Source organism: Manis javanica, chromosome 13, assembly GCF_040802235.1.
Source record: "Manis javanica isolate MJ-LG chromosome 13, MJ_LKY, whole genome shotgun sequence".
Classification (NCBI taxonomy): domain Eukaryota; kingdom Metazoa; phylum Chordata; class Mammalia; order Pholidota; family Manidae; genus Manis; species Manis javanica.
In genome coordinates, this window is record NC_133168.1 from 100,581,412 (window position 1) to 100,604,154 (window position 22,743).

At 65.2% G+C, this 22,743-nt stretch overlaps 3 protein-coding genes across 15 annotated transcripts in view; 2 read left to right on the plus strand and 1 right to left on the minus strand.

The window, feature by feature from the left end:
* SBNO2 (strawberry notch homolog 2) overlaps positions 1-9,227 on the plus strand; it is a 47,055-nt gene extending 37,828 nt beyond the window's left edge. For 9 of the 10 annotated variants that reach the window (XM_073220704.1, XM_073220703.1, XM_073220705.1 and 6 more), the window contains 19 exons: positions 53-206; positions 1,023-1,199; positions 1,630-1,727; positions 2,416-2,498; positions 3,135-3,368; positions 3,568-3,737; positions 4,164-4,295; positions 4,884-5,019; positions 5,142-5,254; positions 5,360-5,431; positions 5,516-5,624; positions 5,841-5,915; positions 6,010-6,153; positions 6,915-7,009; positions 7,090-7,182; positions 7,291-7,422; positions 7,565-7,641; positions 7,744-7,934; positions 8,037-9,227. In XM_073220704.1, the coding sequence (XP_073076805.1) occupies positions 53-206; positions 1,023-1,199; positions 1,630-1,727; positions 2,416-2,498; positions 3,135-3,368; positions 3,568-3,737; positions 4,164-4,295; positions 4,884-5,019; positions 5,142-5,254; positions 5,360-5,431; positions 5,516-5,624; positions 5,841-5,915; positions 6,010-6,153; positions 6,915-7,009; positions 7,090-7,182; positions 7,291-7,422; positions 7,565-7,641; positions 7,744-7,934; positions 8,037-8,539 (2,788 nt within the window). In that variant the 3' untranslated portion in view covers positions 8,540-9,227. The remainder of the gene's footprint in view (positions 1-52; positions 207-1,022; positions 1,200-1,629; positions 1,728-2,415; positions 2,499-3,134; positions 3,369-3,567; positions 3,738-4,163; positions 4,296-4,883; positions 5,020-5,141; positions 5,255-5,359; positions 5,432-5,515; positions 5,625-5,840; positions 5,916-6,009; positions 6,154-6,914; positions 7,010-7,089; positions 7,183-7,290; positions 7,423-7,564; positions 7,642-7,743; positions 7,935-8,036) is intronic. The other variant, XM_073220700.1, reaches the window with a different exon arrangement.
* A 1,286-nt stretch (positions 9,228-10,513) lies between these two features.
* Positions 10,514-12,825, minus strand: GPX4 (glutathione peroxidase 4). 2 transcript variants are annotated; one of them, XM_017647325.3, is made up of 7 exons: positions 12,668-12,825; positions 11,668-11,762; positions 11,443-11,587; positions 11,169-11,320; positions 11,041-11,065; positions 10,857-10,916; positions 10,514-10,778 (listed from the first exon to the last, which is right to left on the minus strand). In XM_017647325.3, the coding sequence occupies exons 1-7, from the start codon at positions 12,749-12,751 to the stop codon at positions 10,746-10,748; spliced, it is 594 nt and encodes a 197-aa protein (XP_017502814.2). In that variant the 5' UTR covers positions 12,752-12,825; the 3' UTR covers positions 10,514-10,745. The 2 variants fall into 2 exon arrangements, with proteins under 2 accessions (XP_017502814.2, XP_036874453.1); XM_037018558.2 differs by lacking the exon at positions 12,668-12,825 and adding an exon at positions 12,009-12,251.
* A 3,545-nt stretch (positions 12,826-16,370) lies between these two features.
* Positions 16,371-21,548, plus strand: POLR2E (RNA polymerase II, I and III subunit E). 3 transcript variants are annotated; one of them, XM_017647336.3, is made up of 8 exons: positions 16,371-16,529; positions 17,499-17,673; positions 19,231-19,346; positions 20,080-20,160; positions 20,481-20,539; positions 20,647-20,725; positions 20,900-20,984; positions 21,212-21,548. In XM_017647336.3, exons 1-7 carry the CDS (start codon positions 16,473-16,475, stop codon positions 20,963-20,965), a joined length of 633 nt encoding a protein of 210 aa, XP_017502825.1. In that variant the 5' UTR covers positions 16,371-16,472; the 3' UTR covers positions 20,966-20,984; positions 21,212-21,548. The 3 variants fall into 3 exon arrangements, with proteins under 3 accessions (XP_017502825.1, XP_017502824.1, XP_017502822.2); XM_017647335.3 differs by having other exon boundaries at positions 20,900-20,979; XM_017647333.3 differs by lacking the exon at positions 20,900-20,984.
* The last annotated feature ends 1,195 nt before the right edge of the window (positions 21,549-22,743 follow it).

Sequence of the window (22,743 nt, forward strand, 5' to 3'; positions counted from 1 at the left end):
CCGTTGCTCAGGGGACCCCAGCAGTGCTCAGACGGCCTTGTCTCCACTGCAGGGGTGTGGGTGCCATGGAGATCGTGGCCATGGACATGAAGGTCAGCGGCATGTACATTGCACGCCAGCTCAGCTTCTCTGGGGTCACCTTCCGCATTGAGGAGATTCCGCTGGCCCCTGCCTTCGAGTGCGTCTACAACCACGCAGCCCTGCTGGTGAGTGGGTGACCAGGGGTCTCTGACAGTGGGCACACTGCGTTTCCCATCGGTCACGCCCCTGCCACCTCCAGTGCCTGTCCTGAGGATGCCACAGGGCGTGTCGGGTTAAAGGAAGCACGAAGCTGCTGGCCCCGCTGCTGGGGTCCTGGGCTGGAGCCCAGCGTCTCAGTCCATCTCTGCAGCGACAGAAACAGGACTGGGCCCGCCTCCCCGCCCACAGCCTCACCAGCACTATGCCCCCAGGTCACGCGTGACCCGGAGCGTGGGGTCACTTGTAGAGCCCATATCTCTGCCCCACGGCTCGGCCCTCGTCATCTTCGCTGTCTGTCCACGTGTGGACGAGTCTTCTCTGTCAGACCCACCCACTTGGGGCAAGCCCCAGCCCTACCCATGGGGTGGGTGGTCTCCTTAGCTCAGACCAGGTGGGGTCTCCCCATTGCTGACTTGGGGCCCTGCTGCACACCATGAGGTCAAGCAGCGTCCCCGGCCCCACCCCCTCACGCCGGGGGCTCCCCCATTGCGACAACCACAGATGTCCCTAGACACCACCGAGTATCTGTGGGGCAGCACCTCCCCTGGGGAGGCCCCTGGTCTAAAGCATCAAGAGTCAGGTGCCTGCGGGTGCGAGGCCGTCCCCACGGGCGGGTGTCCCTCTGGACCACGGCCTTGCCAGCACCACCGCCTTCTGTTTTTTAAGTGTTTCCGGGACCCAGGCACAGGCTAGGACCCCCTCACCCCCAGATCCCAGCAGGGTGGGGGCTGGCAGGCCCGGGGCGCAGGCAGCCGTGAGCTCAGCCCGTCGTGTCATTGCAGTGGGCCGAGGCCCTGGGCGTGTTCCGGCAGGCAGCTGACTGGATCGGCCTGGAGTCGCGGAAGGCCCTGTGGGGCCAGTTCTGGTCGGCACACCAGCGCTTCTTCAAGTACCTGTGTGTGGCCGCCAAGGTGCACCGGCTGGTGGAGCTGGCCCGGGAGGAGCTGGCCCGCGACAAGGTGAGCTGGTGGCGGAGTCGGCAGCCGGGCCAGTGGGGCCGGTGGGGCCCGGGGCCTGCTAGGTGCACTGGGCCCCCTGCATCCTGTGACTGCTCGAGGGCACGTGGCCGGCCTGTGCAGAGGACAGGGTGTGGGAGCAGTCGCGCTGAGGCCTGGTCTGAGTCCCCAGCAGGCGCAGGCCCCCGTGGCCGGGCTGGCATGTCCCCAGAAGGAACAGGACGGGGGCCTGGGCAGAGGAGAGCCGGCGGTTACGGCAGGCCCGAGGCGCTGCTGGCCGCAGGGTGTGTTGCGGGTGGCCATGGCCACACTGGGGGCTTGGAGAAACGGGCCGACGCCTGGCTGCTGGGGTGGTACTCTGGGCCCTGGGCCTCGCCGTGGGCCCCTCTGGAGCCCCAGGATTCCTGCCTTGGCTCACCCCCTGTCCCCGCAGTGCGTGGTCATCGGACTGCAGTCCACGGGTGAGGCGCGCACCCGGGAGGTGCTGGACGAGAAGGAAGGGCAGCTCGACTGCTTCGTCTCGGCCGCAGAGTGAGTGGCGCCCTGGCCAGGGGAGGGTGGACACGCACGTCTGCCAGGAGCCGGCAGCCGCCCTCAGACTCCTCAGGCCCAGGTCCAGCCTTAAAGCCAGGAAGACTGAGCCTGTTACCCCCGGGCTCCGAGGGTGCTGGCCCAGGGTCCTGGGACTTACAGCAAGGCTTCCGGGCCCCTGCTCCCAATGTGGTTACCACGCCGTCTCAAGGACCGTATGGACTTTAGGGACTGGCCTTGCAGCTCCCCAAAGCGCCCGGCCTCTTGCCAGGGTGGGGGCAGGGCACCCCAGCCCAAGCGAGGGCCCCCCCCATGCGGCCCAGCACCTTCTCTAGGAAGCCACCCCAACTCTCCCACCTGTATCCTGCAGAGGTGGTCAGCCCAAGCCACAGATCCACAGGCCCAGGGGTGGCGGGAGCCCCATGCAGTGTCCCCACCCCATGCCCTGTCCATCGCAGCAAAACCGCCCCCCCTTTGCAGGTCAGGACCCTGCCCCCGTGTCCTCACAGCTCCCACCCCGCTCTGAGCACCTGCAGCGAGACCCCTGACTCAGGCCTGCCCTCAGGACCCCCGTGTTGGACATCTTCCCCAGAGCAAAGCCATGCACAGGGCCGGCTCTATGGCAGGCCTCCCGGCCAGACAGCATGGGCCGCCTGATAGTGAGAGGGGACTCTGTTGTTGCTTTCAGGGGCGTCTTTCTGTCACTAATTCAGAAGCACTTTCCTTCAGCCAAGAGGAAGCGGGAGAGAGGTGCAGGCAGTAAGAGGAAACGTGAGTGCCTGCCCACCTCTGGCCTGTGGCTTGTGGCCCTCCTGGGCCTCCCTCCTGTCCTTGCTGGTCACCACTGAGCTGTGCCCTCTGCTGCTCCTGCTGGGCCACATGGAACATCCCTAAGGAGGCCTGACCCCTGACCCCTGCACTTCCAGAGCAGCCCTAGAGGCCCGGGCACCCCTTTCCCTCATCCCAGGCTCCCCCACAGAAGGGACCCAGGGAGGTTAGAAGACACCAGGGCCCACCCAGCTCCCCCAGGTCACACAGCCAGGTCGGAGGTCGAGAGCCCAGGGGTCCAGTGCCACTGCCCCCACGTCTAGGACCAGCCTTCAGGGCGTCCCGGTCAGCGGCAGTGTCCCCAGGCCCCTGGGTTGGCCCTTCCAGCAGGACGGTCTTGTGAGACTCTATGTGCAGCCTTCCCAGGGGCACCAGAGCCACCCCCAAGTCGGTGCTCCCTCACGCCTTGTGCCCCTGCCAACCGCAGCACCCAGACCAGCCGAAACCCAGGCACGACGTCCCGGCACACGGGCCTGGCCCCAGACTGCCCCACTCCCTGCTTCTGCGTTGCCATGAGCCGGGGCCGCGGGACGGAGGAGCAGGGCTGTACCGCTGTGACGCCTGGCTCCCCCTGTGCAGGGCGGCCGCGGGGCCGAGGGGCCAAGGCGGCCAGGCTGATGTGTGAGGCGGTGGGCGTGATCCGCATCAGCGACGACAGCAGCACCGAGTCAGACGCCGGCCTGGACAGCGACTTCCACTCCTCCCCCGAGTCCCTGGATGACGACGTGGTCATCGTGGATGCCGTGGGGCTCCCCACTGATGACCGTGGTGAGGCCCGTGGCCCGGCATTTCTCTGCTCTACAGCTGGGGCAGGTAGGCTGCCTGGGAGGGGAGGTTGGGGCCGCACGGCCAGGAAGAGCCTGTTCACACAGCCGTCTGGGGTGGGGGAGAGTGAGCCCGGCCTCAGCACCCCCAGACCTTCCGGTCCTGGAGGGCCCGGGGCTGGGGGCCACCGCGCGTGGGGCTGTGGCAGGTGGCCCGGACAGTCTCCCCTGACCTTCCGGCCCTGCAGGCCCCCTTGGCCCCCCGCAGCGGGACCTGAACGGCCCCGGCGTCCTGGAACGCGTTGAGCGGCTGAAGCAGGACCTGCTGACCAAGGTGCGGCTGCTGGGCCGGGAGCTGCCTGTCAACACCCTGGATGAGCTCATCGACCAGCTCGGGGGCCCTGAGTGCGTGGCTGAGGTGAGCGCCAAGGGGCAGCAGACGTGCGCCCGCCGCCCCCCTGCGCCACCCCCAGCCCTGCCCAGCACAGCAACGGGGAGGCTGGCTTGCTGGTGGGTCCTCCTCCCTTAGCCGCCGCCCTCTGGCCCAGCTGCGTGCCCACCTGGCCCGCATACTCTGTGTGCCCTGGGGACCCGGGCACGTGCCCATCCCCCTCCCACCCTCACACCTATTTCCTGGGTGCCCGTTGGGTGCCTGCTGAGCTCCTGCGTTGGCCCCGAGCAATGGTTCACAGTAAGGGACTTGGGAGCTCTGAGTATCTCTGCTGCTTGCCCTGCAGGCAGCCCTGGCCCTGCCACACCCAGGAGCCCTGGGGGCACATGGGGAAACGGGGATGCCCTCTGAGCGGCCATGCTGGCTACCAGCCTGTCCCCTTGACCTGCACAGATGACCGGCAGGAAGGGCCGCGTGGTATCCAGGCCTGACGGGACAGTGGCCTTTGAATCTCGGGCGGAGCAGGGCCTCTCCATCGACCACGTGAACCTCAGGGAGAAGGAGCGCTTCATGAGCGGGGAGAAGGTGGGGTGGGGGTGGGGGCATGTGGAGGTGGGGTGGGGCATGGGGAGAAAGTGGGGTGCAGGTAGTGGGGCCTGAGGGGGTGGGGGCCATGGGGCAGGCATGGTGTATGGGGAGAAGTGGGGGCCATGGGGCTGAATGCAGAGGTGGGGGACCCCTGGCCAGGCAGGGAGGTAAGGAGAAGGGATTCGTGGGTGGCTGTGTCTCCAGTAGCCGGTAGCCCCCATGTGCAGGTGCACACAGGCGGGGGAAGAGGAGTGTGCCAGCCCTGGTGCCAGGGTAGGTGCAGGGGTCCTCAGCAGTCACCCCAGCCCCTCGCGGTGTCTGTGGGTTGTGTGCACACCTGTCCGTGGGTACCCGTGTGTGCAGGTGTGTGAATACCATGTGAGTGTGTGGGTGCGCTCCCGCTCGAGCGGCCCCACCTTCTGCCAGCACCTGCCAGCCCACCTGGGACCTTAGAGCCGTAAGGGCTGAACTCACTGCGGGTCACCAGAATCACACCGGGCGACCAGAGCAGGGCCGGGTTCAGGGGAGTGAGGAGGAGCAGGCGGCAACCAGCCTGCCGACCGACCTCCATCCGGGCCCCCCCAGCTCGTGGCCGTCATTTCCGAGGCCTCTAGCTCCGGTGTCTCCCTCCAAGCCGACCGGAGGGTCCGGAACCAGCGGCGGCGTGTCCACATGACTCTGGAGCTGCCCTGGAGTGCGGACCGTGCCATCCAGCAGTTCGGTGAGCCCCGGCCCGGAGGTGCAGGGGTAGGGGGGGACAGGCCCAGCCTCGGCCCACCCCCAACCGGCCCTGCCACAGTCCCCGGCCCCGGCTGTGTCCCTGAGTGCCGCTTCTGTCTCCAGGCCGGACCCACCGGTCCAACCAGGTCTCGGCGCCCGAGTACGTCTTCCTCATTTCAGAGCTGGCTGGTGAGCGCAGGTTCGCCTCCATTGTCGCCAAGCGGCTGGAAAGCCTGGTGAGTGGGCGAGCAGGGGGGCTGCCCAGGGAGGCTCCTGGGAGAGGAATGGGGGGTGGAACCCCAGGAGGCGCGCAGTGTGTGACGGGTCTCCGTCCTGGGCAGGGAGCTCTGACCCACGGGGACCGCCGTGCCACCGAGTCCCGCGACCTGAGCAAGTACAACTTTGAGAACAAGGTAGAGGGCGGGGTCCTGGGATGGGAGAGGAGGGGTCCCCAAGGCAGAGCCCTCCCCTCCTGAACCCCACTCCCCTCCACGCAGTATGGCGCCCGGGCCCTCGGATGCATCCTCACCACCATCCTGAGCCAGACAGAGAACAAGGTGCCCCTGCCGAGGGGCTACCCTGGGGGGGACTCTGCCTTCTTCCGGGGTGAGCTGAGGGCACGGGGCTGGGAGGGTTCTTCCAGGGGGTGGCAGGGCAGCTGGGCCCTGAGCAGTTTGGGGTGCTGGGATCGGTAACTGGATTTGTGTCCAAATATCCCTCCCCCACACACCAAGGGGACACTGGTGGCAAGGGGGATGCCCCAGGGGCTTGGGTGAGGGGCCGCGGGTGGAGGATCGTGAGCAAGGCCCTCCCTCCCCGCAGACATGAAGCAGGGCCTGCTGTCTGTTGGCATCGGAGGGCGCGAGTCCAGGTCCGGCTGCCTGGACGTGGAGAAGGGTGAGTCCCCCAGCGCCTCCCAGGTGCGGCCCCCGGGGTGGGCAGGGCTCCCAGCACAGCCTGAGGCCCCCTCTCCCTGCCCGCTCTCCCCCAGACTGCTCCATCACTAAGTTCCTGAACCGCATCCTGGGGCTGGAGGTGCACAAGCAGAACGCGCTGTTCCAGTACTTCTCGGACACCTTTGACCACCTCATCGAGGCAGACAAGAAGGAGGGCAAATACGACATGGGCATCCTGGGTGAGCATGCTGTGTCTGTGTGGCAGATGGGGAGACTAAGGCCTGTGCCGGGGCAAGCCACACCCCCACCAGGACAGGGGGCCTGGGGGTGGCCGGACTGGGGTGGCCGGGGTCTTGGCCAGGCACAGCGGGCCGCCCGAGTGCTCCCTGTGGGGTGCCGTGGGTCTCCCTCTCGGGTGTCCCCAGAGAACCAGAAGTTTCATTTAGGCGTAAAGCCCTCAGCAGGGTGCTTGGTGCAGGGGAAGGAAGCCCACACCCGAGGCCCTCACCGAGGGGTGGCAGTCCCTCCTGAAAAGGGGCCAGTCAGTGTTTCTCTCTTGGGGGGCTGGGCGGTCTCTGACTTCAACACAGCCGTGGCAGTGAAAGCACGGATGGGCCTAGGCAGCGTTCCAGGGAAACTTCATTCATCAAACCAGCGCTCGGTATAGTTTCTGAGCCCCTATTGAATCATCCCCACAGCAGCTGTGCCAGGCGGGGGCACATTGTCTGTTGTCAGGCTTGGCGTGAGGGCCCAGCAGGTGGGGGACATGGACCCCAGGCCGCCAGACTGCAACGGGTGCTGGGCAGGCAGATGGTTTCTGCTGGGGAACCCTGTGCCACGCTGCCCCACGGGCTCCTCAGTTGCACCTGGGAACTTGGGAGCCCAGCACCTGGAGCCGCTGAGCCACATGTGGGCCTCTGGGTGTGCCAAGACCCGGTGAGGAGGAGCCGCACGGCCTCCAGGCCGGACCCAGCTCACCGCCGTGTGCCCTCCCCTGCAGACCTGGCTCCGGGCATAGATGAGATCTATGAGGAGAGCCAGCAGGTGTTCCTGGCCCCCGGGCACCCGCAGGACGGGCAGGTGGTTTTCTACAAGGTGAGCAGGAGCCAGCCCGGCTCACGCCCGCACCCCTGCTGCCCATCTGCCCCGGCCCTAACCTGTGCGTGCCCTGGCAGATAAGCGTGGACCGCGGCCTCAAGTGGGACGAGGCGTACGCCAGGTCTCTGGAGCTGACAGGCGCCCACGATGGCTTCTACCTGTCCTACAAGGTGGGCGGCCCCGGGGCGGCGGGGCCGGGCGGGGGGCGGGGGCGGCGGGGCCGGCGGGGCCGGGGAGGGGGGGTGGCGGCCGCCGGCCTCACACGCAGCCCTGCCCAGGTCCGCGGCAACAAGCCGAGCTGCCTACTGGCGGAGCGGAACCGCGGCAAGCACTTCACCGTGTACAAGCCCAACGTGGGCCGCCAGAGCCAGCCGGAGACCTTCGACAGCCTGTGCCGCAAGTTCCACCGGGTAGGAGCGGCCGCGCCGGGGCCGGCCCCTGGAGGCGGGGCGGAGCGCGGCGCCCGGCTCACCTGGCGCCGGGGGCAGGGCGAGCAGCCTGGGGCGCGCCGGGCCCACCGCCCGGGCGGCTCACGCGGCCACGTGTCCCCAGGTGACGGCGGAGGAGGCCCGCGAGCCCTGGGAGCGCAGCTACGCCCTCTCCCTGACACACTGCAGCCACACGGCGTGGTGAGGCCGCGGGCGGGGCGCGGGCGGGCACCCGGAGGGCCGGCGGAGGCGGCGCGCGGGGCGCGCGGGGCGGCCTGGCTGAGCGGCGCGTCCCCCGCGCAGGAACCGGCACTGCCGCCTGATGCAGGAGGGCAAGGACTGCGTGCAGGGCCTGCGGCTGCGGCACCACTACATGCTGTGCGGGGCCCTGCTGCGCGTGTGGGGCCGCATCGCCGCCGTCATGGCCGACGTCACCAGCAGCAGCTACCTGCAGATCGTGCGCCTCAAGACGAAGGACAAGAAGAAGCAAGTCGGTGAGCGCGCGCGGGTGCCCGCGGGGCGCGGCGGCGGGCGGCGGGCCTGCGCCCCAGACCCCGAACCGACCCGACGCCGGCTCCGCGCCCCCTCCCGGGCAGGCATCAAGATCCCCGAGGGCTGCGTGCGCCGGGTGCTGCAGGAGCTGCAGCTCATGGACGCGGACGTCAAGCGCAAGAACGCGCGCAGCCGGGCCTTCGCCGCGCCGCTGCCCGCCCTGCCCGCCCTGTGCCCGCTCGCTCTGCCCTGCGGCCCCGGCGAGGTCCTGGACCTCACCTACAGCCCGCCCGCCCAGGCCTTCCCGCCGCCCTCGCCGTTCGCGTTCCCGCCGCCGCCGCCGCCGCCCTGCGACCCCGCCCCCGTCCCGAGCGGCCTGCTGCTGGGCGCCGCGGACCGCCCCGCCGACCCCGCGGCCTCGGTGCATCAGGGCTGCGACATCAACTTCAAGGAGGTGCTGGAGGACATGCTGCGCTCCCTCAATGCCGTGCCGTCTGCGGAGCCCCCCGGCCCCCCGGGCATCGGCGCGGGGGCGGGGGCGGGGGGCGGGGCGGGCCCGGAGCGCCAGAGCGTCATCCAGTTCAGCCCCCCGTTCCCCAGCTCCTAGGCCGGGCTCCGCCCCTAGACAAACCTTATTTATCTGCAATACCGCGGCACGAACAGGCCCTCCTGCCGAAGCAGGCGGTGAGCAGGGCCCAGGTCCCTGCCGACTACTGAGGACTGGCAGGGCGACCCGCTGCCCGCCTCCCGAGGCCTCCACTGCAGTGCCTTCCCGGCGTGCCTGGGCAGACCCCTCAGATGCTGCCGGCCCCCCGACACCCAGCCTGGTGGGGCGGCCGCTGTTTGCAGGTCCCACTCAGGGCGTCTCAGGGCCCAGTTAGGGCCCGGGGGTGAGGGGCCCACCCTCTCTGTGCCTCTCCTCTGCGTCCCTCCAGGCCTGGGTGGGGGACCACACCCCACCCACCTTACAAGACCTGGTCAGGCCAGAGCCCCTGAAATCCACAAAACTGGGTGGCCCCAAGAGCTGAAAACTCAGGAAACCCCGGGTGCTCAGGGCCCCGCCAGTGTCCAGGGGTGTGGGGGGGCTCTGTGGGGCAGACCCCCCCATTAATATATGCAATTCCCCTTCCCTGCTCTCTGCTCCCTAAATTATTGTCCTGCCGCCCCCACCCCCCAGGCCCCAGAATCTGCCTGCAGAGCTGGTGGCCCCGGTGGCCCCTGGTCTGTATTTATGAAGAATTGACATGTATATATGTAAAGAGATCTTTTTTAAATATATGTGCCTTTTTACTACTTCCCCAGTTGTCTGCCACTCCAGTCCAAGTGAATTTGGCAGTGGTGCTTGTGTGTGTACCTTCCAGGAGGGGCACTTAGTGGGTAATGAGGTCAGGGGGTGGATGCTGCCTGCAGAGGGCAGCTGGTTGCAGTCCCTGTCTGCCCAGCCTGGCCACACCTTGCTTTTGGTCCCAAGGGCTCATGGTACTTGTTGTCCCCTGCCATGTGGATGACAGGCCAGACACCCTTCCTGCAGGCCATTGTCCACTGGGTGGTCTCAGCACTGGCATAGCAGGCCCTCAGTCCCTGGATGGGCCAGGCCAGGCTTGGCATATGGGGTCAGACAGTGGCTGCCTCCCGCCAGCTTAGGCGCACCCTGCCTGGGACCTCGTCCTGGCGCAAGATCCCTGGCTGTACAGGTTGCCTCTGCCTGGCTTCCTCGGGTGTTGGACCCACCAGGGAGGGCAGCCCAGGGATGGGAGGACCCAAGAGGTGATCCCAGGTAGAGGGCAGACGGGGATGCCAGATGCTTCCTAGAAGTCGGGGGTTGGGGGGACATATCTGGCCCTAGTCCAGCAGGAGGCAAGACTAGGGGGCAGGAGACAAGGCCTCTGGGAGCAGCAAGCTCCCAGACCAGTTGCTGCAGCCCTTCCAGCACCTCCCTCTGCAGGCTCCCCACCCCCCTTTCCTGGGCTACTGGAGGGTCAGAGACAGCCACTGTCCCGCTGAGCCACTCCCTGTCCCCTGGTTCCCTTGAGCTACAGGCAGGCAGGGCACGTGCCTCCCCAACCCCTGGGAACATGGACTGGAGCCAGTCTCCAGGGACCTCTTGGCCTCAGGCCATTTCCCACTGTTAGGTTGTGTGTGGGGGGTGACTTATAAACACCACCTCTGATTCTATCAGTTACAACTGTGTAGACAGGCCTGGGGCCCTGGGGCTCAGTGTCCACACCATCAGGCCAGTCTGTAAAACCAGCCCCGCCCAACGTGGCTCTGTGCCCAGACAATTTGGCCCAATGCTCAGCCTCAGGTCCTCTTGGGCTCCCACCTCAGGACACCGGTCAAGACCCCGCCCCAAGTCCCCAAGAAGCTGCCTCCGAACAGGCCAGCACCCTGGCTGGTAGCTGGTAGCAGCCAGTTAGGGCAGTGCTTCCCTCTGGGATGAACCCTGCCTGTGCTCAGTGGGGCTGCTGAGATCAGAGCCGGGGACTACAGGTGGGTGCAGCCCTCTGAGCCAGGGCCTCACAACACCTGTCCCTGAACTGCACCCCCCACCCGACCCAGGGAGGCAGGAGCACCCCGGAGGCCAATTTTTATATTTTATTCCCGTAGGACAACAGTTAGGGCTGGGGATGCGCCAAGCCACAAGCTGGGCCAGGCCGAGGGGCCTTCCGCCGGCAAAGGTGCACGCCGGGTTCTCGGGTCTGTCCCACCAGCAGGCTGGTTTCCAGGCAGACCGTCATGGGTGCCGGAGGGGAAAGGCTCTCAACAGCGAGGCAGTGGTCGTCAGGCAAGGGGCACACACTGTTCAGGTGGGGCTAGAAGTGGCAGGGCAGGTCCTTCTCTATCACCTGCAGGGAAGAGTGGGGGGTCAGAGGCAGCCTCTGCGGTGGCCCTGACCCCAGTGGGCTCCCGGGAGAGGCACATACCAGAGGCTCTTCCATGGGCCCATACCGCTTCACCACACAGCCGTTCTTGTCGATGAGGAACTGTCGGGTTGGAGGACTGTTAAGGGTGCTCTGCTGGGGGCCAGCGAGCACCCCACTACTGCCCCACCTGAGCCAGGGCCCGGAGCCCCTGGATACAGACAGCTCTGGCCCATCCCCATCTTACCTTGGTGAAGTTCCATTTGATGGCACTAGGGGAAGAACCACAAAGTCGTCATAAATCCCGGGTAAATTGGACCCCACAGCCCCGGGGGGCCACCATGCCCCTCCCTAGAGCCCCCAGGTCCCACTCACTTCCCCAGGGTGCCCCTCCCCTTGGGCTGGGCTTTCATCCACTTCCACAGCGGGTGGGCATCATCTCCGTTCACACAGATCTTGCTGTACATATCAAACTTGACGTTATAGCCAGCGGCAAACTCTTTGATCTCCGCGTTGCTCCCTGGCTCCTGTGGCAAGCCGGGGTACTGTGGTGAGTGCTGGAGGGCCTGCACCCCGTGGTGCCCCCTACTGTGGGCACAGACCCTCTGCACGCCCACACCCACGCCCAGGGACACGGGTGTCCACACACCTGTTTCCCAAACTGGTTGCAGGGGAAGGCCAGGATCCGCAAACCGCACTCAGCGTATCGGGCGTGCAGGTCGACAAGCTGAGTGTAGTTTACGTCTGTTTTGCCTCATTGCGAGGCCACGTTGGTGACGATGCACACGAAGCCCCTGGGGGCGGGATGGGACAGTCAGGGAACTCAGGGCTACCGATCGTCCACCGCCTCCCTACCAAGCAGGCGAATACCCACCGGTACTTGTCCAGGTTAACCATGTGCCCATCGATGTCCTTGGCTGAGAACTCGTGCATGGAGTGAGCAGAGCGCCAGTCGTCGCGGGCCGCGCACTGCAAGGCAAGTGTACGTTGAGCGGCGCGGACCAGCCTGGCACCCAGGGTCCGCTGCCACCCGGCCCACTCTCCCAGCGTCGGGTCCCGGAGAGAAGGATCGTAGGCGTATCCGTGCCCTGGGGCACGGCAAAGGTCACGACTGCTCCTTAAAGGTGCACGCCCGTGCCCAGCGGGACGCACGTGGCCGGAGAGTATCTGGGACCCAGCCAGACGCCGCAGAGGGCAGGGGAGCCTCGCGCGCACCGGGTCCGGGTCAGGACACGCAACGCAGCAGTCGTTCTCCCTGGCCGCAAGCTCCGCCCGCCCAGCCCGCCCAGGGCTCCTGGGCGCTCTCTTCCGCCGGGGGCGCGCTCTCTGACGCCCGCACGCCGGGGCTTTTCGCCGCCGGAGGACTCGGCGCCGCCGCCGCCTGCCCGGCAAACGGCACCGCTGCCTGCGGTGTCCCGGAGAGCCGGCGGCCGCGCGGCCCATGCCGCCCGACTCCGGCCGCACCCTCCCGGGGCACAGAGCCGAGTAGCCAAGGCGCCCCGCTGCCGTCTGACGCCAACGAGCGGCCCCGGCGCGAGGCAGGGGGAGGGGCGGGCGCGGCGCGTGACCTCGGATTTCCAGCCCTCCGGGCGCCCCCGGCGCCAGACCCGGCCGCCAAGGGCGAAGGGCGCCCTCGCTTCCTCGACGCAGAGGTCCTTGCAGCGCCCGGGGACGCCGCCCCGGGGATCCTGGCCACCCAGTCCTGCCCTCCGATCGCCGCCCGCCCCCACTCCCGGCCCCGACCCCGCCCCGCGATCCCGACCCTCGCCGGTGGCTGCCGGGGGAACGAGCGCCCCCCGCAAGCGCCCCAGTCCAAGGCCGCAGGGCCCGCGCGCCAGCCAACGGCCAGCCACCCCAGCCCGCCGCCCGCTCACCATGGTGCCCGCCAGGCCGGGCGCCGCCAGTGCCCCGCACAACAGCGCCGGGTTCAGCAGGCGGCACAGACGGCCGAGACTCATCGCGGCAGCGGAACGGCCAAGCAGCGCTCCTCCCCTCGCCGAGCCTGCCAATGGACGGGCGCCGGTGCGCCGCACCTCCCTTCCCTAGGCCACGCCCACTAGTGCCCTCATTGGTCGGACGCTCCTCCGCTAACGGACGTGTCCCGTGCCAGCCAATGGGAGGCCTGAGTGTGGGGGGCGCGGGGAGGGGGCGGGGCAAGACTAAGGCTTTGTTGTTGTGGGTGACTGCGCATGCCCGCCTGCGGGCGAGCGGCCGCGTCTAAGCAAGAGAAGCGTTGGTGGCTTAGGGACAGTTATCTGGGTGCCTGGCCCCGGATCCGCGTGACTCCACACAGCTTGAGCACTACTGGAAACCCGTGTGTGGGGTGTGGTGTGGCTTGAACTTGCAGAAGAGTCGCCCCAGCTCATTGAAAACTGGGGGATTTCTTTTAAATGTCAGTAAAATAAAACGGGGGTTTGGACTCCCGCACACTCAGGGCTGCGGTGCAGCCGTGCATGGCCCACCGAGTGGGGGCCCGGCGTGGGGACTGGGGCAACCGCCGCTACAGTGCCCTCCTCCAGTATAGCGGCAGATGCATCGCGTCTTTGGACACCGAGTCCCACCTGAGCCCATGGGGGATCCTAATTGGGCCCCCGCCCCGGGGCGCACCGGGCACCCGGGGCGGTATTCTCCCGGTACAGCCGTTAACGGCGGCTGCGCACGCGCAGGTCCGCAGCCCCCTTATCTCCCGCCCAGGCCTCTGGCGGAGGTGGCACGGAGGGGGTACGCAGCGGGTTCTTGTGAGCTGCGCCTCTGGAGCCCCTGCCAGCCACCCTGCGCTTGACCAGGGCCCCTGGGGCGCAGCTTTCTGAGCAGTTATGGAGTCCCTCTCTGGAGTGGGTCCTCTGGGGGAGCCCGTGAGCCCCCTCCCCGTGCCCCTGACCCGGGCCTGCCAGAGGGCAGAGCAGGAGGGCCTAGGTGGCAGTTCGATGATGGAGGCTGTGTAGCGAGGGTCCCCGGGGCCAGGTCTTGCTCAAACGGCCTTCCTCACGTGGCTTCTTCCCCCAGCCTGGCCACTGGGGTAGGCGGAGCTCCTGGAGCCGCTTCTTGGCACGGAGCCCCCATTATTTCACCAGGGCAGCCTCACTTGTCAGGAAGACGCCCCTTTCTGCCCCCCTCCAGAACCACTGGGTGTCACGGCCACACTATTAAGTCTATCAGACCTTTGGGGAGACTCGGCTGTTTCCAGATTTTCTCTGGTTCTGTCCTCTGACTTGGTTGTAAAGACAGCTGCAAAAATGGTTATATTTTTTCAGGGTAGGCAGAACAACAGCTCAGGGCTAAGCTCATTGAGGGAGGGGGAGGAGATGGGGCACGGCGGCCTTACCCTGTTCCTGAGGTAACAGCAGAGGCGGGGTGCAAACCTGCTGGGGCTGGAGCTGCCTGGCATGCCCCAGGCCCCCGCAGGGATTCGCACCTGGGGTTTCAGAGCTTTTTGCCAGAGAGACCCCACTTTAGAAATGGGGAAATTGAATCTTGGGGATGTCTCGAGGCTCCAGGGAGGCTACCCCCTGGTGGCTTTGGTCACTGTGTGTCCCCAAATCAGGAAGCTGAGCTGCTAACCCAAGTCCACCATTTTAAAATGTTTGCTCCAGTGATTTTCAGGGTATTTACTATGTTGTGTGAAGACCACCTCTACTTCCAGAATATTACCCTCAAAGCACCCCTTTCCCCATGAGCAGTTACCCCCGCTCTCCCCAGCCCATGACACCCTCCAGCCCACATTCCGTGGAGTCGCCTGCCGTGGGTGTGTCACAGAAATGGGGCCACACACTATGTGGCCTGTGTCTGGCACGGTTCAGAGTCCGTCCACGGTGTAGCACGTGCCAGGGATTCCCCATCATTTTCCTGTCTGATGGTGCTCCATGTGTGGATGGACCACATATTTCACCATCCACCCGTTTATGGACATTTGGGCAGTTTCCACCTTTTGGCTCTGTAATGCCGTACTAGTTTTTGTGTGTTTTGCACCCATTTTCATTTCTCTGAGTACTCCCATAGGAGTAGAACTACTGGGTCACATGGTGGCTCCTTGCTTACCTGCGGAACAGCCAGACTGCCTGCACCCACCTGCTGCCATTCCTGGGCCCTGCCCGGGTCTCCGTCCAGGCTGCCCCTCCCGTGACCTGGTTCGCCCCTCACTGCAGCGGCCTACTCACTTCTTTCTCCCATCTTAAACCCACCCCTAACACGCTCCCCCTCTCTTTGGGTGCTTTTGTGTCCACACCTCCAATTCCTTTCCTACCAAAAGCCACCCCACTCCTGCTAGGCCCCCTCCTCGGATCTGCCCTCATCCTGGCCATTGGTTAAACTCCTTTGGCTAAGCCTCTGCCTAAGCCTCAGGCCGGTTCAGATTTACCTCTTGGTGGCTTTGGCGATCCCTTCCTGTATTCCTCCTGCTCCAGTTACCTTCTTTACCTGGTCCCAGAGCACCTGGCAACCTCTTACTGCCCTTTATTCTATTTAATATGCACTTATGCAACACAGTGCCAGGCACTCCAGTCATTACCCAGATACCTCATGAACCAGGTCTGTTCTGCAGGGCAGGGGGAGGAAGGCAGTGAGACACAGAGAAACTGAGTAACTTGCCTAGGGTCACACAGCCAGGAATGGAGCCCAGGCTGCTCCAGGATCGCCCCAGCTCACCCTCTGGCCTTCTACCCCTCCACTGCACTGGCTTCCTTGCTGCTAGCACACCAGGCAAAGTGCACTTGCTGCACCCTCCACCCGACACACCTGCCTCCAGCCTACCCTGGGCACCCTGCTTCCTTTGGGCTTTGGCTGGAATCTCTTTGCTTGTTCCCTGACTCCTCTTTAGGACTGCAAACCTGCTATCCATCCTGTTAGCCTGCTCCTATCCTGTCTCTCCTGGAACGTGACGGGGTGCTGGCCTCTTCTGGTCACTCTGTGGTTGCTGTGTGGATCCTTGCGTGAACGGGTCACTGCATGCAAGTTAGGATGGCCTTGAGGGGTCAGGCGCAGATGCGCAGGTTACACATTCACCGCCAGGGCCCGTTGGATGTGCACGCAGCGGCTGGACTTGGGCTCAGGGTACGGGAACGGGGAGGGCAGGTGCGAGCACTCCCTGAGCGCCAGGAGCTATGGTGATCTCCTCCCAAGCACCGCTGTCCCTTTAGACTCGGAGCTAACCCCCCAAAGCTGGGGGCATTTTATTGTTTCCGTTGTACAGACGGGGAAACAGGCTGGGGCCGTAAGTTGAACACGGGCCAGAGCCAACCGAAAGAACCGGCTACAGTTGGATGCACAATTACATATGGGGCGCCTATGAGGCCGCCCAACCTTCCCTGAGGGCCGATAGGACCCCTGCCCCAGTCCGGGATTCACTTTCCCTGCCCACACCTTCCCTCCGCCTCCCGGGATTCTAAGAGATCGCCGCCAGCGGTCGCTGAGCCGAAACTACAATTCCCGGGAGGCCTTGCGGTCGAGGCCACGCGAGAACGGTGGGCGGGGCCGTTCGCCGGCCTCTCGCGCAGCCAACCACCGCCCTCAGAAGTCTCGGGCTGCCCTCGGCCTCGCCGTTCCAGAAACGGGCAGGGTTCAGGCGTTCGCTGAAGACAGCCCTGCACGCGGGGCGAGTAAGGGGGCCTGAGCTGGAAGCGGCGCAGGCGCAATCGGCGCGGTTCCTGCAGGGGCCCCGGCACGGTGAGAGCGAGCGGCCCCATGGATGACGAGGAGGAGACGTACCGGCTGTGGAAGATCCGCAAGACCATCATGCAGGTAGGCGGACGGCTAGTGCGCGGTCCAGAGGTGGGAGCGAGTTTCCCTCAGCCGCGCGGAGCGGAGGGGCGGCCGAAAGCGGGGTCTCCGGGGCTGCGTCGGGGCCCGGGGTCTGCGGGCACCGAGACGTCGTCCGAGTGGTCCCCGAGCAGGCAGGGTGGGGCTGGCCGGGGCCTGGGGGCTGCCCGGGACGCTCGCCGTCCCTCCGCGTCAGGGCCCCACGCAAGAGCGGGACAGGAGACGGCAGACACTCGGCCGTCCGCCGGCCTCCGTGCCTGGAGGGCTTAGCGCTGCCCCCAAGCGCAGGGCAGAGCCCCGGTCAGAGGGCGCGACCCGCCCCCCGGTGAGGCCGTCCCTCCCCGACCTTGCTGTCTGATGGCTGCTTCAGTGCTAAGACTTGCTCGGGCGGGACGTGAGGCAGGAACACCTCCAAGCTGGCTGAGCTTTTATCGTGTGCCGCTTGCTTCCAGGCACCCCAGGGAGGGACCAGCGTGATCCCCAGAGACCTGGGCCAAGAGCACCCAGCCCGCCGGGACTAAACCCAGGCAGCTGTACCAGTTCCTCTACTGCTTTGCAAAGATATCCCAGAGACAGGGCCCCGGGGCGGCTGTTCTTGAAGCTGACAGCGTTGGGGGCGGGAGGGAGAAGCCCTGCCTCTGCCCCACAACCCACAACACCCTCCAGGCGGCCGTCTCCACCTGCCCCAGATCCCGGCCCGTTGCCCGTTCCTGAGGCTCTAGATACGATGGTCGTGTGCGATTGGCAGCTGTCTACCTGGAGTGGCACAGGGGTTCTCTAGGGTGCGCCCGGGTCTTTGCACTCACCCCTTCTCTCCTCTCGGGCCTCCATACACCCCAGCTGTGCCGGGCCCCAGACTTTCTGCGTCGCCCTTTGCAGCAGCGTGGGCTGGCCTGAGCCTGCTGGGCTCCCCCCTGCACCCTGGAGTCACCTGGCTTGCCCTCTCCTCAGCTGTGCCATGACCGTGGCTACCTGGTGACCCAGGATGAGCTGGATCAGACGCTAGAGGAGTTCAAAGCCCAGTTTGGGGACAAGCCAAGTGAAGGGCGGCCGCGACGCACTGACCTCACCGTGCTAGTGGCCCACAACGATGACCCCACGGATCAGATGTTCGTCTTTTTCCCAGGTGAAGACCTTGCTAGCCGCATGTCCCCAAGGGGTTGTGTGTCAGGTGGAGCCATCCCAGCACCCCTCCACCTGACCTCAGGCCTTAGATCCCTGCCCTTGTGTCCTTTCTATCCCCCAACCTGGCTGCCCCCTGCAGTGCCCGCCCCGTACAACTCCGGCACCACTGCAGGGCCCTAGCCCTGCCCTTGTCCCTGCCGACACCCTGTCGCCACACCCTTTTTCTCCTTGCTCTGTGTGGTTACTGCCTGTTACCCTGGAGAAGGAGCGCAGGTGCCTTCCCTTGCAGGACCCCCGTGTCTTAGTGCCCACGCCACTAAGGCAGCTGGGCTGTAGAGCCCCCAGAGGTTGGGGGGCTGTGCTGTGTCGTGAACAGCTTGGCGTCTCCGTGCGTAGAATTGAGGAGCTGAGCAGAAAACATTTGCAGGATGGACCCGGGTGGCACTTTTAGGAAAGCATCCCGTATGTGAGATGTTTTTGTTGGGGGCTTCAGCGGCTAAAACACGCCAGCCCCATGGAGCTTCCTTGGCCTCCTGAGAACCTACCAGTGGGTTGTCCCTCCTTGGGGTTGGAGTTCTCGCTTCACCTGTGGCTTTGGTGGAAGTGGCGACAACACCGCTGCTTTCAGACGGCCCTCAGGATGGGGTCCGGGGTCCTGCCTGTCAGTCTGCCCAGGCTGCTCAAGCAGCTGAGGTTTGTTCCCTCCCAGCTCCCCAGTTCGGGAGGCTGCAGGTCCGATCCAGGTGTCTGTAGGACAGCTCCCCCCAGGCCTCACCCCTGGCGTGCATGCTGTGCTCCGTGTCCTCACAGCCGTGCCTCCGCGTGTCTGAGTCCCGATCTGTAGGAGGATGCCGGTCACCTTGGATTAGGGCCCACCGAAGGCCTCAACCCTAAGAATCTCTTTGAAGACCCCGTTTCTGGATGCACTCACATCTTGAGGTCCTGGGGTTAGGGTTCTAGCATAGGGATTTTGGGGACACACAGGGACCCATGACACTTCCTGTGGGTGGAGTGAAGGTCTGAGGAGAATGTGACGGAGGAGACATGCCATGTTCACAAATAAGACTTGGCTGGGAGGCCTGCACAGACCCTGGCGGCCAGCACCCAGCTGCTTGACCTGCTAAGGCCCTGGGGCCCACCTCTTCCCAAGTGACCGCGCTGGGCCCTGTGTGCTGGGGAGAGCGTGCAGACCCCACCACAGCAGTGTGAGAGCGGGCTCTCAGGTCACCTGGCCTCATCTCACCTGAGAACACCCCAGCCGCACATCTCTGGGCTCCCAGACTACATGACCTAACTCAGGGATCCGCAGGTCTCAGATCCCCTGAGGCCCCAGAACAAACCCAGATGCCCCGACCCTGCTTCCAGAGAGATCCCGTAGGTCTGGGACACTGCATGCCCTCCAGCACCCAGGTGATGTAGGGGCAGGCAGCCCCTTGTTGGGGAACTGTGGCCCCAGACAGAGTAAGCAGCTGGTCTCGGTGGTGCCAGGACACTTTGGCACAGCAGGGTGGGGTCAGCGGGCCCTGATGGCGTGGGCTGGCATGTGCTCTGTCCCCAGAGGAGCCTAAGGTGGGCATCAAGACCATCAAGGTGTACTGCCAGCGGATGCAGGAGGAGAACATCACACGGGCCCTCATCGTGGTGCAGCAGGGCATGACGCCCTCTGCCAAGCAGGTGGGCTCCCCATCCCCACGCTTGCCGAGAGGACCCTGGGCTAGTGCCGAGCAGGCGGAGCCTGCCCCAGCCCAGGCAGGACGTGGCTGCGTGCGTGCAGTGAGACCTCCCACTTCCTCTTGGCCCTGAGCCCGTGGACCCCACTTCCCCTTCCTGCGGCACCTCGCCAGGCTGTGGCGGTGGCTTCGACCGGGACATCCCATCACAGGCAGGGTGCTGTCCTGGCTCCTGGCTCCTGGCCCCTGGTGGGGCTCCAGGAGCTGAGAAGGAGCAGCTGTGGCATGGCCGGCCCCCAAGCAGGCCTGGCATACCCTGTGTCCCTTGATCGCTGGGCAGAGGAGCCAAGCAAGGCAGGGAAGGGGCCAGGGGACCAATGAGCACCCCCCGCCCTGTGTCCATGGTGGCTGTGGGGTCCTCATAGTCAGTCATGCCAGCTCGAGGACAGCCCCTGGAGCATTTGACAGCTAGAAATCGCCAGCACCATGCCAGCTGTCAGCATTTGAAACACAAGGCCCAGGCCCAAGAAATGTGCAGGCCGGGCAGGCTGGTGGGCTCCTTGCGTGCAGAAACCCAGCTGTAGGGTGGGTTTTCCCGGTTGGTTCGTGGTGCATGACGTCTCCTTGGAGGGTAGACCCTGTGCAGCTTGCAGCTTTCTGCCTGCCGGCAGCCTTCAAGAAGAAAGTGGGACCGGGATGTCGGCCCAGCCTTACCTGAGGGTGGGTGTCTCTTCCAGTCACTGGTCGACATGGCCCCCAAGTACATCCTGGAGCAGTTTCTGCAGCAGGAGCTGCTCATCAACATCACAGAGCACGAGGTGGGGCTTCCGGGTGGGGTTCTCACGGTGTGGGTCCCAGGCTGGGGGCAGCCGCTTCCAGGGAGGTTGCCAGGAATGCAGACTCCAGGCCCACCCAGCCTGCAGGGCCCTGGGCAAGGGGCGGGCTCTGTCCTGAGAGCCCCAGGGGTCCTGGGCGGTGGCGTCAGGAGGAGGGTGGGATCCGGGCAGAGGCTGGTGTCGCGTGCCCAGCGCCTGGGGTTGGTGGTTCGCCGGGGAAACATCCTGGGCCCACCAGCCCCCCTCTGTGGGGGAGGTGCAGGGGCCTGTGGCCCCGGGAGACTCGGGCCTCTTCTTGGCAGCTGGTCCCAGAGCACGTGGTCATGACGAAGGAGGAGGTCACTGAGCTGCTGGCCCGGTAGTATCCTTCCGTCCACCCCGCCCTGCCCTGCCCTGCCCTCCCCTCCCGGCTTCGCACGTCCCCTCCCAGTCGGCCCAGTGTGGTGTTTCCCTGACCGTGCTTCCCAGTAAACTCCGAGAGAGCCAGCTGCCGAGGATTCAGGCCGGGGACCCCGTGGCGCGCTACTTTGGGATTAAGCGGGGGCAGGTGAGAGCCCTCCTGGGCCGCCCCGCCCCAGCCCCTTCCCGCATGTGTGGGGCCCTTAGGGCCGCACCTCCAGCCCTTTAGAAGGCCGCTAGGCCAGGGAGGCGGTCACCGTGAGTTGGCCCAGCCCCGGGTTGGGGTTTCTGGAACCACCCAGCCCCAGGCCCCGCCTTGTAGGTGGTGAAGATCATCCGGCCCAGTGAGACCGCGGGCAGGTACATCACGTACCGGCTGGTGCAGTAGTGCCTGACCCGAAGGTGAGGTGAGCCCCGTGGCCCGGTGTGGGACCTGGGGGACGGCAGTACAGGGCTTGGGGGGTGCAGGAAGGACCTGGCTCTGGCCCAAGAGTGAGCCCACCTGTTGCCCGCCCCCTGAGGTTATGACCGGTCTGCATCCCCCTGTGGGGTGCAGAGGCACCTGGCTCTGCCCAGCCCTCGGGTCAGCACTGTCACATGGTTGTCATCTTTTCTCTTGCCCGTCCCCTGGCAGAGAGAGGGACTGTGGCCCCTGCTCTGGGCTGGGGGCGTGCTGGCCGGCCTGCCCCCCAGGAATCTTGCTGCTGTTCTGGACCCCGAGGCAGCGCTGCATGGGTTTGCATTCCTGGGCTGAGCCCCAGCCCGTACCCGTGCGAGGGCACCACGTGGAGGCCTTGGCTGCCCGCCTGCTCTAGCCTCCGTGTCTTCTGCACCCCCACCCCCAGCCTCCCATCACCACAACCCCTGGCCCGTCAGGTGGCCCTCGTGCCCTGACCTGTCGTCTGGAGTTGGAGTTGCTGTTGCTATTGAATGCTGGTGTTTTTACAATTAAAGATATTTTGAGTAAACAAGTTGATTTGTCTGAAAATCCAGGGCAGAGTAACAGGTTTGGGGTGAGCAGCCTGGCCCCCGGTTCTCCAGGGCCTGCTCCGCACAGTGCGGGTGAGTGTGTGCCTGCCCGCCGCCCTGGCCGGGAAGCGGGAGCTGCACTCCAGCTGATTTCAGCCTCTGCGTAGAGGTTGGGATCTGCCGTCCACTCCCGCGTTAGGGTGATATCTCACAGGCCTTCCCCACCCTGGAGGAGCAGTTGTTTGGTTTTCTTTCTTTGACTTACAGCTTTGTTGGGATACGACCCGCATACCATACAGCTCACCTATTACAATGTACAATTCAGTGTCTTGGTACTGCCAGTTCCAGAACATTCCATCTCCCCAGGAAGCCCCGTCCCCATCAGCAGTCGCCCCAGCACCCACGAGCCCACATGCTGTCTAGATTTGCCTGTTCTGGACATTTCACAGAAATAGGGTCACATCGCACTGTGGGGCCTGTGTGTCTGGCGTCTCACTGAGCCCATGTCAGTGGCGTGTCCACATGTGGTGCGTGGCAGGGCTGTGCTGCTTGTCGCTGTATGATGAGTATGGGTGGACACGGGTGCATCTGCTGACCTGCTGAAGTACATCTGGGCTGTTTTTGCTTCTCAGCAACCATGAATGTTGCCTTGGGCATTGTGTATGGGTTTCTGGGTGTGTGTGCATTTTTCCTGGGTGTGAGCCGGGAGGGGAGCTGCTGGGTCCTGTGGAAACTGGTGACCGGTTTGAGGAGCCACCGAACTGCTTTCCACAGCAGCCGCCCCGCCACAGCCCTGCCAGGGACGTGCGGGGGCTCCTCTGCATGTGTGTTCACGTGCTTGTCATCCTGCGTGGGGGGGGTTCTCACCGCTTATGAATCATTTTCCCTGAGGACTAGTGACACTGAGTCTATTCCTGAGCTTGGCCACGTGCGGGTCATCTTTTGAGAAACACTGTTGAGACCCTCTGCCTGCAGGTCAGTGCGTCTTTTTTGTGTGGTAGGACTTGTGCTCAGCACGCAGCGTCCTTAGAGATCGTGTCCCTTACCAGACACCTGAAATGCAAAATAATTTTTCCTGTTTTTGTGTTTCTTAAAGTAGCCATTGACAGATTTGGTGTTTACATGCGCAGCTTGGGTCCTGTGATTTACCTGTGGTCGCTGCAGGATGTAGGGATGTGACCGCCCCCAGGCAGACGG

Bases quoted from the DNA above. Each gene is read 5' to 3' on its own strand.
- POLR2E (XM_017647333.3), top strand. From the start codon at position 16,473: ATGGATGACGAGGAGGAGACGTACCGGCTGTGGAAGATCCGCAAGACC. The intron at 19,347-20,079 runs GTGGGCTCCCCA...TGTCTCTTCCAG, and splicing joins TGACGCCCTCTGCCAAGCAG to TCACTGGTCGACATGGCCCC. The intron at 20,161-20,480 runs GTGGGGCTTCCG...TCTTCTTGGCAG, and splicing joins TCAACATCACAGAGCACGAG to CTGGTCCCAGAGCACGTGGT.